The sequence below is a fragment of the Brassica napus genome, chromosome C7 (genome assembly GCF_020379485.1).
Source record: "Brassica napus cultivar Da-Ae chromosome C7, Da-Ae, whole genome shotgun sequence".
Lineage (NCBI taxonomy): Eukaryota > Viridiplantae > Streptophyta > Magnoliopsida > Brassicales > Brassicaceae > Brassica > Brassica napus.
This window is the reverse complement of record NC_063450.1, coordinates 50,191,424-50,204,949: the sequence shown is the minus strand read 5'-3', so window position 1 is coordinate 50,204,949 and position 13,526 is coordinate 50,191,424. Positions and strand designations below refer to the sequence as shown.

Below are 13,526 nucleotides of genomic sequence, written 5' to 3'. Positions count from 1 at the left end.
CCAAACTCGCACTTGTGTTGTGCAATAAAGAGTTTCTCCTTGCGCAACACTAGCAATACTTCACGGAGATGGAGAAGATGATCCTCTAAAGTCAAACTAAAAATAAGTATGTCATCGAAGTAGATGACGACAAACTAGCCAATGAATGGGCGAAAAGCCTGATTCATGACTCGCATAAACGTACTCGGGGCGTTTGATAGCCCGAAAGGCATGACCAGCCATTTTCCATTCGTCGCCTGGTCTTATGCGAATTTGATGATATCCACTCTTCAAATCCAATTTGGTGAACAACGAAGCCTTGCCAATTTGATCAAGAAGATCGTCTAACCTGGAAATCGGAAATCTGTATTGAGTCGTAATCTTGTTTATCGCACGACTATCTACACACATCAGCCATGTTTTATCTTTCTTGGGAATTAATAAAGCAGGGACCGCGCACGGGCTTAGGCTTTCGCGGACGTACCCTTTTCCGAGCAGCTCCTCGACTTGTCGTCTCAACTCTTCGTGTTCTTCCGGACCCATGCGGTAGTGTGCTCGGTTTGGTAAGACTGCGTTTGGAACAAGATCGATGTGATGTTGAATTTCCCGAAGTGGTGGTAAACTTGTCGGTAACTCAGCTGGGAACAGATAGTTGAACTCTTGAATGAGTGAAACAAAGGCTGGTGGGACGGTCTCCTTTCCTTTAAATGTACAAGTAGAGTTAAATAAGGCAGTTCGTTGCCATGCTTCAGTTGATTTTGGCGCCATGCAGTTTCTGCGTAACATTAAGAATGTTCTGGTGTCTCCCACTACTTGTTCCTCGTCGGCTTCCTCTTCTTCGGTATCATAAACATGATCATCGTTAACTTCTTTTTCGTTGGACAGCAAGCCCCGTCGTCCAAGAGTTGGACAGGCAGTTTGGATATGACTGCGTTCTCCGCAGGTAAAACAACGCAATGCGTTGGGACGAGATGGGCGACCTTCAGCAGCCGGAGTAGTTTCATGAGGGCGTGTTGTTTGTCGTGTCGTGTCGGTAGTATTGCTGTCGTCGGCTGTGGTTGATGTGTTTCGTTGCTTATTGGTTCCCGACCATTGGTTAGTGGTCGGACGAGATTGCTGCTCAACCAATAAAGCTCGTTGACGAGCTTCTGAGACCGAGCAAGGATCAAACTGATGCAGCATCGTTTGTAGTTGAGGACGTAGCCCTGCGATGAATCGTGCCACCAATTGATCCTCTGAGTCGTGAATATCCACCCGTGTCAGCATCTGATAAAACTCCGTCGAGTAGTCCTCCACAGATCGTGATCCTTGTCGAATGTTATGAAACTTTTGGAATAACAACCGTTCAAAGTTATATGGAATGAATGTCTTCCTCATATGTTTCTTGAGTTTATCTCAAGCTCTTATTTTATCTTTTCCCCGTCGAGTACGCGAAAGTTTGAGTTGACTCCACCATGAAGCAGCATGACTACGAAATCGCGTGGCCACAAGAGGAACTTTTTTATTGGCCGGTACCTCCTTGAATTCTATGAATTCCTCTACTGCGACGAACCAATCCAGAAGGTCCTCAGGTTTAGCTCCGCCATGGAACTCGGGAATGTCTAGCTTGATGCCTGAAGTCCAGTGAACATCATCGCCGTTTCTGTGTTGACGAACACGAGCCTGGTGTTGATTGCGTTGCTGTCGCGGATTGTTGATGTCATCGCCAAAAGGGTTGTCAGCATCGGAATCCACCTCGTTCTCTTCATACACAGGATTTTGATGTCGATTATTACGTTGTTGGGGTGCTGCGTTTGCTGTAAACGCTGCTTGAACTCCGGTTTGAATTGCTTCAGCCATCGTTCGTCTCATGTTATCTTGGAAATTTTCCTGAAAATCTTCCAGGAATTGTTGCATCTGTGTCCACTCGTTTGGACGAGGTGCCATTAAAACCGAAGATCGATAATCACAACTAAAATTGTAATCAAAGGTCTCTGATACCAACTAACGGAGCGGAAGTAACCGTAGTAACCGATAAACCGATAATGCGAAGATATCGTTGAATTCTGAGAATACCCGCTATCCAAGTCTTCTTAAGTCTGTTGAATTCTTAGAGAATGCCTAGAAGTAAGAATTCAAGAGTTTGTTTAAAACCAAAGCTCTAAATATATTAATCAATAATCAAAAAGTCGTATCTCTCACAAAACCGAGATGATACTTTATTTAGCGATAATAAAATCCTAAACTTAAAAGAGATTAGATCAATTGATCATTATCTCAACGTATTTAAAATACTAACACCAAAATAGAAAATGAAACAATAACACCAAAGCCTAAGAGGAATATAATGTAAGCTACATCAAATTCCCATATATAGAACTTATAAATTAAATTTGTGTTAGTTTTGTGGATATTCAATTCAACAATATGACTGATATTCGTAGATTGGCATACATCATTGATATATTATTCTATATATTATTGTAAATAAATGTGGAATTCTTAACAACATTTATAAAAATATATAGTAAGTATATAGTGAGCTATTGGGAATATATATTCGCTAGGAAATGAAATAGTAGAATGAGTATACGTAACGGGCGGGTTTGGTTCTCAGCGTCAGCTTCCACCATGTCTTACACACGGATATTCCGTTAGTTTCCAATCACTTCTCTCGCGTTCCCCATTTCCACATTCTTCCTCTCTTTTTTTGACAACCATCTCTTTTCTTCTTAGTTTATTAATTTATGTTTTCTTATTATTCTTTGATGTGTCCACTAGTATTATCTTAAGCACTAATATATCATTAAGTCGAGTGAAAGGAATTTCTAAGGCAAACCATTTTTTAAAGCATCCACGCCAACAATGTTGAAAGATTAATATTCCAACCTAATCCTCCTCTTACATTAACCTACTGAGATTAACTCTCATTTTCATTTCTCACATGTGTACAAACACACACACACATATATATATATATATATATATATACACACGCACATACATAACAGTTATGTGGTGGAACCGGAACACATTAGTCGAATGATCCTTTTCATATTATTATATATCAAGTTTCTAATAAGTTTATCAATTTTATAACCATAACCAAAATGTTTTAGGTATCCCCTATATATTAATTGAGAAACATTACAATTTCTTATGTAGCCACGTGTCATCAGTAGGATGATTCATAGAATCATTAAAAAAATAGGTTGGTCCATCTAATTATATAATAAGTTTTTCATTAAACTAACCATAAATTCATTATTAATGTTTTCTATTATTTCCTTAAATAAAAGTTATGCAATTTCCTAATATGGCTATATGATAATTAATGATTTTGAATAACAAAGATTTTATAAAAAATAGTGTATCTTTTATCATATTTGTTTAATTTTAAACTATTGAAATAAATTAAACAATCACATTAACCATATAATAAAAATTTAGATTTTTTTGTGTATATGTTATATTTTGAATTTTTAAAAACGAATAGAAATTATTAAAACTGTTAAAATCACGTTCAAATTTTGTGATCCTTGGTTTAAAAATTTTGGTATGACAAGATACAAATGATTACAAAATTATATAAGTAAAAAGTTTAATTTAATTAATTATTAAGATTAAAAGATATATATATATATATTGTTTTAAATTAAACTATATACCAAATAAAACACATAAATATTTTAATTTCAAAATTTACTTTGAACAATTTCTTTTGATAAAAGCTTTGAACAAACATTAACAAGTTAATTTTTTTAAAAAAATATAAATTATTATGACTATTAATCCCACAATGAAAATTTTGTTATCAGTAATTTATTTTTTTGCTATAAAATATATAAATGATAAAAAAATATATGAGTAGAAAACATCATTTCATAGATATTAATATTAAAAATATACTATATACGTTAATATCATTTAAATTTAGAGTATTTGCACTCTTTACCCACACAGTTTAATTAATTTAATTTTTTGCTATAAAATATATATATGATAAAAAACATATAAGTAGAAAACATCATTTCATAGATTAATAAAATTTATATGTCCGCACCAATTTAATTATATATGTAATTGTTACTGAATTTTTAATTATTCAATATATATTTATTTTTCATAATATGTAAAAACATATAATACCTAAAATAATGTATATATATAATGTTTATTCCGCGGATCTTAACCTAGTTTATAGTTTATTTTTCTTATGTTGAAGTTTAACCTACTTAACTTGTGGTCTGTATAACGATCCCTAATCCAACTTAAATTCCCGGATTTGATTCGTGTTAATGCATGAATCTTAGGGAATCATATTCTCGCTATATAGGCACGTTCCGTGTAAAGAATATAAAAAAATACTACACAAAGCCAGTTAAAACAACTACACATAGGAGGAGCCAGTTTCTAGAATAAATTAATTAAAGGAAGTAACTATCAATTAAGTACAAAATTAAATAATGTAGTTTTATTCCTCTTTCTGGTACAGTAGTTATTTTGCCATAGTGGTTTAGACCAATCAGTTTATTTGAAAGAATGATGGGTGCTTGCTCGTGGTAAACAACCAGATTACCTGTGATTTTCAACAACCAGAATACTTGCCTTCTTCGCCTTATTTCTAGGCAACAATTTCTATAAAATTCACCAAAAATTCATCATTGTTATAATATACATGATTTTGTTGGATATCTGAAAATACACCAGCAGGTCATTGATCTCAGTTTAATAATTAGACGCATCACCCTGCTTGTATTTACACACTCACTTTAAAGGGCGCTAAAATTCATTATTTGAGAATGTTAGATAACTTGAAAACATATAAGTGGATGTAAATTGGATAAGAGTATCATCACTATTCACTAATATATTATATAACATTACAGTGGCATGTATAGCTTTATAGATCTATGATGACTGATGACCTACTGAAACTATAGAATGCAACAAATTTCATTATTGCAAGTCTCCCATTAGTTACTTGAAAAACCTGAACGCTAGAAAGGATATTTTAATTGCAATAAAATAATTAAGATTCGCTCTCCGGAAAAGAGAAGATGGTTATAAAAGAAGGTATATTAAAAATAAATGATGACAAAAGGATGTTCTTATTTTAACTATAAGGAGATGAAAGTACAATAATTGTAGTGATTCATATACACATGTAGAATAATTTAAACACGTAGATGAAAAGAAACAAGGAGTAAAGATACAAAAAAAAACAGAGCGATAGTATAAGATTTTTTTTGGTTTATTTCCTAATATTGTATAGTTTTTTGTTATGCTTTTTTTTTTTTTTTTGAACTTTATGCTTTTTATTTGTTATGATAAGATTCATGTGGAAGCTGTAAAAAATGGAGGAATAAAGAGGGAATAATTAGTAGTAAAGCGGAAAGAGGTGTTTCCTTGAGAGAGCTAACATGCGAGACTGTGAACGGGGACCAGTCCTTGCAGGACCCACGCCCGGAGGGTGGTTCAACTTTTAGTCGAGACGTCCTTATCGTCCAGCACCCTGGCCTGGTCCATCTACCTCCATTGTCGCCCTTGCCCATTTTAACTTACCCACACATTCATTGGACACCATTAATGAATTCGTGCACTCAGATATGTCCAGTCTTGAGTATTAGCTAATAACACTATTCACCCTAGTGCGGCTGGCTTAACCGGTTAGAGGAATACTTACTGTTACCGGACCAGAATTCGAGGTCTAGGCAGCCCTATCCATGTGCTATGAGTGCATTTGCACATGGTTCATCTAATTTTATTCTCTTCTTCTGATGTGAAACCATAGAAAATAAACCATGTTAAATGAGAACCTAGTTCCAACAAATTTGGTTAAACATTTTATTCTTTTCGTCTGGTCATTTTTTGTTTTTGTTTTTCAGCTCATGCATGACCTTCCAAAATTTTGAGTCAGACTTGGTTTTAGGTGATGTATTGAGGAAGGATGAACTACGTTTGTGAACCCCTCACAAATATTATCATATGCGATCTTGTTTAAAGACTACACCAGAACCCCGAACTTTGTAGTTACAATAATTTTTCCATTGAGATATATTGCATCCTCTACTTTGCTTGATATTAGCTTGTGAAAACTGCATGTATTATGTAGGGGACAAAGGCCTTGGCCCGATTATTCTCGTTTGTTTAAAGTTCATGTCATAAGGGAATGGAATTGAAGTCGTGAACAAGGTTAGAATATTATTTGCAAACATGCGGTAATTAATTTCTCGTGACCAAGTGGATAGTCCTCATATTTGGTGGGATTAGAACTATATATTGTCTCAATCCATATAGCAAATTCTCCACCACTTTACAATAACTTGGATTTATGTAAATTCAGACACATCATTAAGTATAATATTGTAAAACCGTTTTGCAATGCGTGTGTTCCAAACAAAAATAAAGGTTTACGGATTGGGAAATGGACTGCCTGATGTGAAAATACGATGTGTTAATAATAGTGTAAAGGAATGGTAATCATAGAAAATACAACCGCAGTGTACACCCATATTATATTTTAAACAATTTCATATATGCATTTACTTCAATTTGGAAGATTACATCCCTTATATATGGGTGCAAATACAATAGTATAGAAAGGAAAAACAGGTGAGATCATAAAAGATTGGGGGGGGGGGGGGGGGGGGGGGGGGGGGCGGACACTTTGGTTGTGTGGTTAATAACACCACTACATGCAGGTATCTTCTCAATTTGCTCGTTCATTTTGTACTGGATCCTATTTTCCTTTATTTTGTTTGATCATCCTGAAGGTTGCAGTTCATTTTGTACTGGATCATATTTTCCTATTTTCCTTTCTAACTACTGGTTTTCCATAGACCCGGGCATCCGGGTCCTCGGATCGGATTCATGTCAGGTTTTGTCGGATTCGAGTTTTTCGGGTCCTGAAAATTTGGACCTATAAAATTTCGGGCCAGTTCCGGATCGGTTCGGGTCTATAATTTCAGTATCCGTAAAATACTTGTAATTTTCGGGTATATTTCAGGTTTGGGTCGGTTCAGATATTTAGGATCCGAAATACCCAAATTGGACCCGAAAACTCAAAAATATCCGAAAACTCCATAAATATCCGAAGAACCGCAAAAATACTTGAAAATTTACCCAAAATCACATCCGAAAATCCAAAAGATACCCGAAATTTTACCCGAATACCCGAATTATATTTTTTGAAAATCTAAAATTTTACTCGAAATCTGAAATTATATCCGAATATCGGATCAGAAACTTAAAAAAAATATCCAAAATATACCCAATTACCCAAATATACCTAATATATACAATAAGTTTCGGGTATTTCGGGTAATAGATCGGGTTTCGGATAGGACCCGGACCCGAACCGAGAAACGCGAGTTTAAAAAAAAATCAACATGTACTTTAGCATGGATCCAGACCCGGATCCGAACCTGCATTTTCGAGTCGGTTCCGGTTCGGATCCTCAGGTCTGGATAAAATGACCGGGCCTAGTTTTCCATAATCCATTTTGACAGCCATGAATTCCATAATCAAAATCAATTGGTATGATGAGATTCAGAAATCTAATTTGGAACCGGTTTGAGTTAAATTGACAATCCAAAAAGGCCAGCCTTCCGCAAACAATCAATACGATGTTCGGCCCAATAAAAGCCCAAGTCATCTTTTATCTACAGAAAACCCTAGTTCCCTTTAGCTGAAGCTCTCTGCCTCTTTTGACCAAAAAAAATCAAAAGCTCTGTGCCCCTTTGCAGCGAAAACTCTATCAACAAAGACGATGGTACACACTCTGCTTTAGCTCTGTTTCTCTATTTTTCAACGTTATGTAATGAAAAATCTTAACCAAGTATGTACTGAGTGTGATCTTGTTCGTCCTGTTACCAGATTATCTCAGAGACCAACCGCAGAGAGATCTGCAAGTACCTCTTCAAAGGTTTGTAACCTTATTAACTGAGATGCTAGATCTAGTGAACTTTCGAGGGTTTTTCATAAAGTTTGAATCTTTAGGATAATGAGGTAATTATTGCAATGATTATATCAATACCTTGGTTTCTACAGAAGGAGTATTGTTTGCGAAGAAAGATTTCAATCTCCCTAAGCATCCGTTGATTGAGTCAGTGCCCAACTTGCAAGTGATCAAGCTCATGCAGAGTTTCAAATCCAAGGAGTACGTTAGGGAGACGTTCGCGTGGATGCACTACTATTGGTTCCTGACCAATGAAGGGATTGAGTTCTTGAGAACTTATCTTAACCTTCCGTCTGATGTTGTTCCTGCGACTTTGAAGAAGTCTGCTAAGCCCATTGGTCGTCCCTTTGGTGGCCCACCTGGTGATCGCCCAAGGTAGTTTGGTTTCTATCTTTGTATCCATTCTAACATTGACTCATTTTGTTATATGGGTTTTGGGGGATTTTTTCAGAGGACCACCTCGCTTTGATGGAGACCGTCCAAGATATGGTGACCGTGATGGGTACCGTGGAGGGCAACGTGGTGGGGATGTTGGAGGTGAAAAGGGTGGAGCTCCTGCTGATTACCAGCCCTCTTTCCAAGTAAATCTCTCTCTCTAACCATCCCTAGTAGTTTTACCAAAAAGCATATGAGATTGTCTTTCAAATGATCTGTCTTGTCAGTAGTTGATGAGTCTAACATTGCATATGTGACTGTTGTTTGTTTGACAGGGAGGTGGTGGTAGGCCTGGATTTGGCCGTGGTGCAGGTGGTTTCAGCGCAGCAGCACCATCTGGCTCTGGTTTACCTTGAAAGAATTGTTGTTATCGTTAAGCAATGGAAAGACAGCTTTTATTTTTTTTTGGGCTTTAGTTTTGTTTTTGTAATACAAATCGGGAATCTATAATCTATCTATTTCTATGACTTTTGGTCTAAAGAAACTTATCTTGTAGTTTCCAGAATTCTTGTTGAAATGCACGTTTCTTATTATTTTCTGACATCAGTAAGTAAACTGGTGCTATGTCCAAATGAGATTTTTTTTGGTAATGTCCGAACAATACTTGTATATGGTTATGTCCAAACTGTACTTGTGTATCTGATTAAGAGTAGCATGTTATGGAGCGTCAACCAAAATCTTAAACTTCTTCAGAAATCCATGATGGGTAAATACATTGGATTATACTTGTGCGTCTGGTTATTCAATTTATATTTACTGATTCAAAGTTTCATATTCAAAAAACAAGATTCAAACATTTCTTTGAGTGTATACCTATAAATATCATTACCGACTCTTATGGGTGACACAATTAGTGAATTAGTTCAAACCGCAACTCTCTGGGTGAAGCCCATCAAAACGAGTTACATAAGGCCCGTTAGATGCTTATTGTAATATAATAAGGCCCATTAAAAAAGAGAATAATGGGCTTAGACTCGAAAGAACGGCGCGCGTAGTAAACCCTAAACCCTAGCTTATATACAGTTTCATCAGCTTCACCTCACAACCAAAACTCAACCCTAGAGAAACCAATCAATCACACAGCAATGGGTAAGGGTAAGCTCAAAGGGAAGCATCGTTTGGATAAGTACTACAAGCTCGCCAAGGAGCGCGGCTTCCGCTCTCGTGCCTCCTACAAGCTCATCCAGCTCGACGACAAGTACTCCTTCCTCCACAAATCCCGAGCCGTCCTCGATCTCTGCGCCGCCCCCGGCGGTTGGATGCAAGTCGCCTTCGAGAAGGTCCCCGTCGGCAGCCTCGTCCTCGGGATCGATCTCGTCCCCATCAAGCCCGTCGGCGGCTGCGTCGCGATCCAGCAGGACATCACGAGGCCTGAGTGCAGGTCCAAGATCAAGCAGGTGCTCGAGAAGCACGGCGTCAAAGCTCTCGATCTGGTTCTTCACGATGGGTCTCCGAACATTGGTGGTGCCTGGGCTCAGGAGGCGATGAGCCAGAACGCTTTGGTTATTGATTCGGTTAAATTGGCTACTGAGTTTTTGGCTCCTAATGGGAATTTCATCACAAAGGTCTGAGCTTTGCGCCTTTTGGGATTTGATTCGTTTTCTTCATTTGATTTTTTTTTTTGACAATTGTTTTTCTTATCTGTGTGTGTGTAGGTGTTCAGGTCTAGGGATTACAACTCTGTACTGTTCTGTCTTGGGAAGGTATTTGTTTTACTTGTTGAATGTGATGAGAAGGTTTGTTTTTGAGGTTCTGGTTATTTACTGGTGGGGCTTTTTGGTTTGGTGCAGCTGTTTGAGAAGGTTGAAGTGTTTAAGCCGCCGGCTAGTCGTTCAGCATCTGCTGAGACGTATCTTTTGGGTTTGAAGTACAAAGCTCCTGGCAAGATTGATCCTCGTCTTCTTGATTTCAGACATCTCTTTAAGGAGGCAGCTGAACCTACAAGAAAGGTTAGTGATATTTTTATTTAGTGTTTTTTATTTTTGTGCGTAGTTAAGATTTGTGTGTAAGTAATACATGTTGTATTTGTAGGTTGTGGATGTTCTTGCAACATCGAAGCAGAAGAGAAACCGTGATGGGTAGGCCATGTCAACTATCTTGTTTTTGTTTTGTTTATACAACTATCTTGTTTTTGTTTTGTTTATATGAAGTTTTAGTAACTGAGGATTATCTATAGGTATGAGGATGGAGAGTCCATTTTGAGGAGAGTTGCATCTGCTTCTGATTTCATCTGGTCTGAGAATCCTCTTGAGGTTCTTGGCACGGTTACTTCTATATCCTTTGACAATGAAGCCTCTCGTCCTTTAAAGGAACACGAGTTGACTTCAGAGGAGGTATTACTCTCTAATTTGCCATATTTTAACTAAGCCATGATTATTTCCATAAACCTGCTGGTAACCTTTTTTTTTTTTTGGTTGCAGATTAAAATTCTATGCGATGATCTTCCGGTTTTGGGGAAGAATGACTTCAAGCACATCTTAAAGTAAGAACTGTGTTGCTAGTTCGAATAATACCTTACATAATCGACCAGATAAAACATTGTGCGTAAAATAGGCTATATCTGGTGTCCGTGGATCTTAGGATTGTCGCGAGTGAAAATATGTTTTTGTTATGACTCTCTTACCATTTTATGTCAACCATCAGTGCGTTAGGAAATGGTATTAGTTTTGTAGTAGATATGTAACTCCTTTTTTTTTGTTGTAGATGGCGAATGCAAATCAGGAAAGCTCTGACTCCTGAGAAAAAGGAAGTAGCTAAGAAGGAGCCTGATGTGGGAAAGGAAGAGGAAAATGAGGATGATAAACTACTCAATGAATTAGAAGAGCTGACAAACGCAGTAGATCGCAAGAAGAAACAAGCAAAGAAGCTTCTTGCAAAACGACGAGCTAAGGTTAGTTTTAATTTGTTTTTTTGTTACATTCCTATTTGCCATTTCCGTTGGTAAATTAGATAGTCGTGTTGTTGCCAATGGTATAATTTATAATCAGTTGCTTTACCCCTGATTTCTAGGAAATTACGCAGAAATTCACTTAAATAAGCTGTTTTCAGTGGTCTTAGTGATGGATCATTTTGACCTTTTACTTCCTTTGCTAAACTCGATATAATTTGGCAGGATAAGACACGTAAGGCGACTAATCCGCAGATAGATGCACTCGAAGATGGTTACGTGGACCATGATTTGTTCTCTCTTGCTGCTATCAAGGTATTCCAATTTTGTATCCAGTCTCTACGTTAAATTTGTTTTGTATGACTAGCTGGCATCAAAAGGAAGCTTGTTTGTTGCTATGATTCAATTGTGTGAACATATGATTCTACTCTGAATTAGCTTGTAAACACGTAGAAATATTAATTTATTTATCCTTTGCAGGGAAAGAAAGATCTTATGGCAGTTGACAATGATGAAGATGATAATGTCAACGCCAATGACATTGAGAACGAAGACCGTGGTGTTGTAGCCTCAGATGACTCCGAGGACAGTGGCCTAGATTCTGATGAAGAACGTCAGAGGTCAGGCATCTGACCCCATCCTTATATGTAGATTATTATAGAATGTGTTTCAAGATTGCCATACCTTGCTCAAGTTTGTGCTGTGTAGCTATTTTATCTTATAGTCTTCTTTTTAACTTTACAGATACACTGAACAAATGGAAGAGGCTTTTGATGAGGCATATGACCGGTACATGGTGAAGAAAGAAGGAAGCGCAAAGCAAAGGAAGCGTGCTAGACAGGCACACGCTGAAAAGCTGGAGGTAACTAAATATCATTGCTTACCCCTCATTTTTATGGATGCTACAGATTTTTTGAATGACACATTTTTTTGCTTGGATCTGCAGGAGGGTGATGGAGATGAAGAAATGAAACTAGATTATGATTCAGATATGAATGTAGAGATGGATGAGGCGAACCCTCTTATGGTGCCACTTGATGATGGAGAGACCCAAACAAAAGAGGAAATATCCAACCAGTGGTTCAGTCAGGATATATTTGCAGAAGCGGTTGAAGAAGGAGACTTGGGAAAAGATGACAGTGACGACGACATGCCAACTAAGAAGAACTTATCTAAAGCCGAGAAGAAGAAGAAGAAGGCGAAAGCAAGCGTGTTGTCTGATCAGACTTCACTCGCTAGCTCTAAGAAGGAAGACGATTTCGAGATAGTCCCTACACCAGTCACCGATTCGGACTCTGATTCATCCTCAGATGATGACGATGTTCATACAAAAGCCGAGATATTGGCCTGCGCCAAGAAAATGCTGAGGAAGAAGCAGAGAGAAGAGATGCTCGACGATGCTTATAACAAGTACATGTATGCTGACGAACGTTTTTTGCCCAAATGGTTTTTGGATGACGAGAAGCAGCACAGACAACCGATGAAACCCGTCACGAAAGAAGAAATCAACGCAATGAAGGCTCAGTTCAGAGAAATCAACGCTCGTCCAGCCAAGAAGGTGGCAGAGGCCAAGGCAAGGAAGAAGAGAGCCGCAGCGAAAAGATTGGAGAAGGTGAGGAAGAAGGCAAACGTAATATCCGACACAACGGATATATCAGACCGGTCAAAGGACAAGATGATAGACAAGCTGTACAAGAAGGCAGCGGAGCCGAGGAAGCCTAAGAAGGAACTTGTTGTGTCAAAGAAAGGAGTCGGGGTTAAGGTTGGGAAAGGACAGAAGAGAGTGGATAGGAGGATGAAGAGTGATGCTAGACAACGTGGAGGAGGCAAGCCTGGTAGGAAGGGGAAAAAGAGTGCCCCTGGTAATAAGTCAGGCCAGAAAAAACCGAGGGGTAAGAGACCCATGGGCGGCGGTTAAGTCTTCAGTGGTTCGGTTGTGTCGCGAAAGGAAGTTTTGTTACCGTGTACCGTCGTAGTCTGATATATCTATTTTGAGCACACTTCTTGACGTTTTTTTTAATTCTTAAATCAGTACTTTGTGTTTTTTATCGAGTCCCAAGTTAAACACTCACTGGAACTCTTATCTTGTTTATGAAGAGGTACCGTAAAGGTAATGCTTTCAATACGTAACTTGTTACGTGATTGCTGGTTACAAACTGAGGGGAGTTTGTTCCATGAAAGTTCTTATAAGTTCAATTTAGATTCACAATAGTGATGACAGGACCATAGGTAGTTGCTGAGTTTCCTAATGACCCTGACGCCTTTACTCCGGGACTTGTTAATGCG

The 13,526-nt window shown here is 37.8% G+C and overlaps 2 protein-coding genes across 2 annotated transcripts; both read left to right on the top strand.

Annotated features, from left to right (window-relative positions):
* The first annotated feature begins 7,566 nt into the window (after positions 1-7,566).
* LOC106406910 (40S ribosomal protein S10-1) lies at positions 7,567-8,886 on the top strand. The gene is made up of 5 exons (XM_013847655.3): positions 7,567-7,732; positions 7,837-7,885; positions 8,011-8,293; positions 8,370-8,499; positions 8,629-8,886. The coding sequence occupies exons 1-5, from the start codon at positions 7,730-7,732 to the stop codon at positions 8,707-8,709; spliced, it is 546 nt and encodes a 181-aa protein (XP_013703109.1). The 5' UTR covers positions 7,567-7,729; the 3' UTR covers positions 8,710-8,886.
* Positions 8,887-9,391: 505 nt separating this feature from the next.
* Positions 9,392-13,365, top strand: LOC106410652 (pre-rRNA 2'-O-ribose RNA methyltransferase). Its single transcript, XM_013851202.3, has 11 exons — positions 9,392-9,918; positions 10,009-10,056; positions 10,144-10,302; positions 10,385-10,431; positions 10,530-10,686; positions 10,774-10,835; positions 11,057-11,243; positions 11,466-11,555; positions 11,721-11,860; positions 11,985-12,102; positions 12,187-13,365. Exons 1-11 carry the CDS (start codon positions 9,439-9,441, stop codon positions 13,156-13,158), a joined length of 2,460 nt encoding a protein of 819 aa, XP_013706656.1. The 5' UTR covers positions 9,392-9,438; the 3' UTR covers positions 13,159-13,365.
* Positions 13,366-13,526: the final 161 nt, after the last annotated feature.

Bases quoted from the DNA above. Each gene is read 5' to 3' on its own strand.
- LOC106406910 (XM_013847655.3), top strand. The intron at 8,294-8,369 runs GTAGTTTGGTTT...GGATTTTTTCAG, and splicing joins CCACCTGGTGATCGCCCAAG to AGGACCACCTCGCTTTGATG. The intron at 8,500-8,628 runs GTAAATCTCTCT...TTTGTTTGACAG, and splicing joins ATTACCAGCCCTCTTTCCAA to GGAGGTGGTGGTAGGCCTGG.
- LOC106410652 (XM_013851202.3), top strand. From the start codon at position 9,439: ATGGGTAAGGGTAAGCTCAAAGGGAAGCATCGTTTGGATAAGTACTAC. The intron at 10,303-10,384 runs GTTAGTGATATT...TTGTATTTGTAG, and splicing joins CAGCTGAACCTACAAGAAAG to GTTGTGGATGTTCTTGCAAC. The intron at 11,861-11,984 runs GTCAGGCATCTG...TTAACTTTACAG, and splicing joins TCTGATGAAGAACGTCAGAG to ATACACTGAACAAATGGAAG.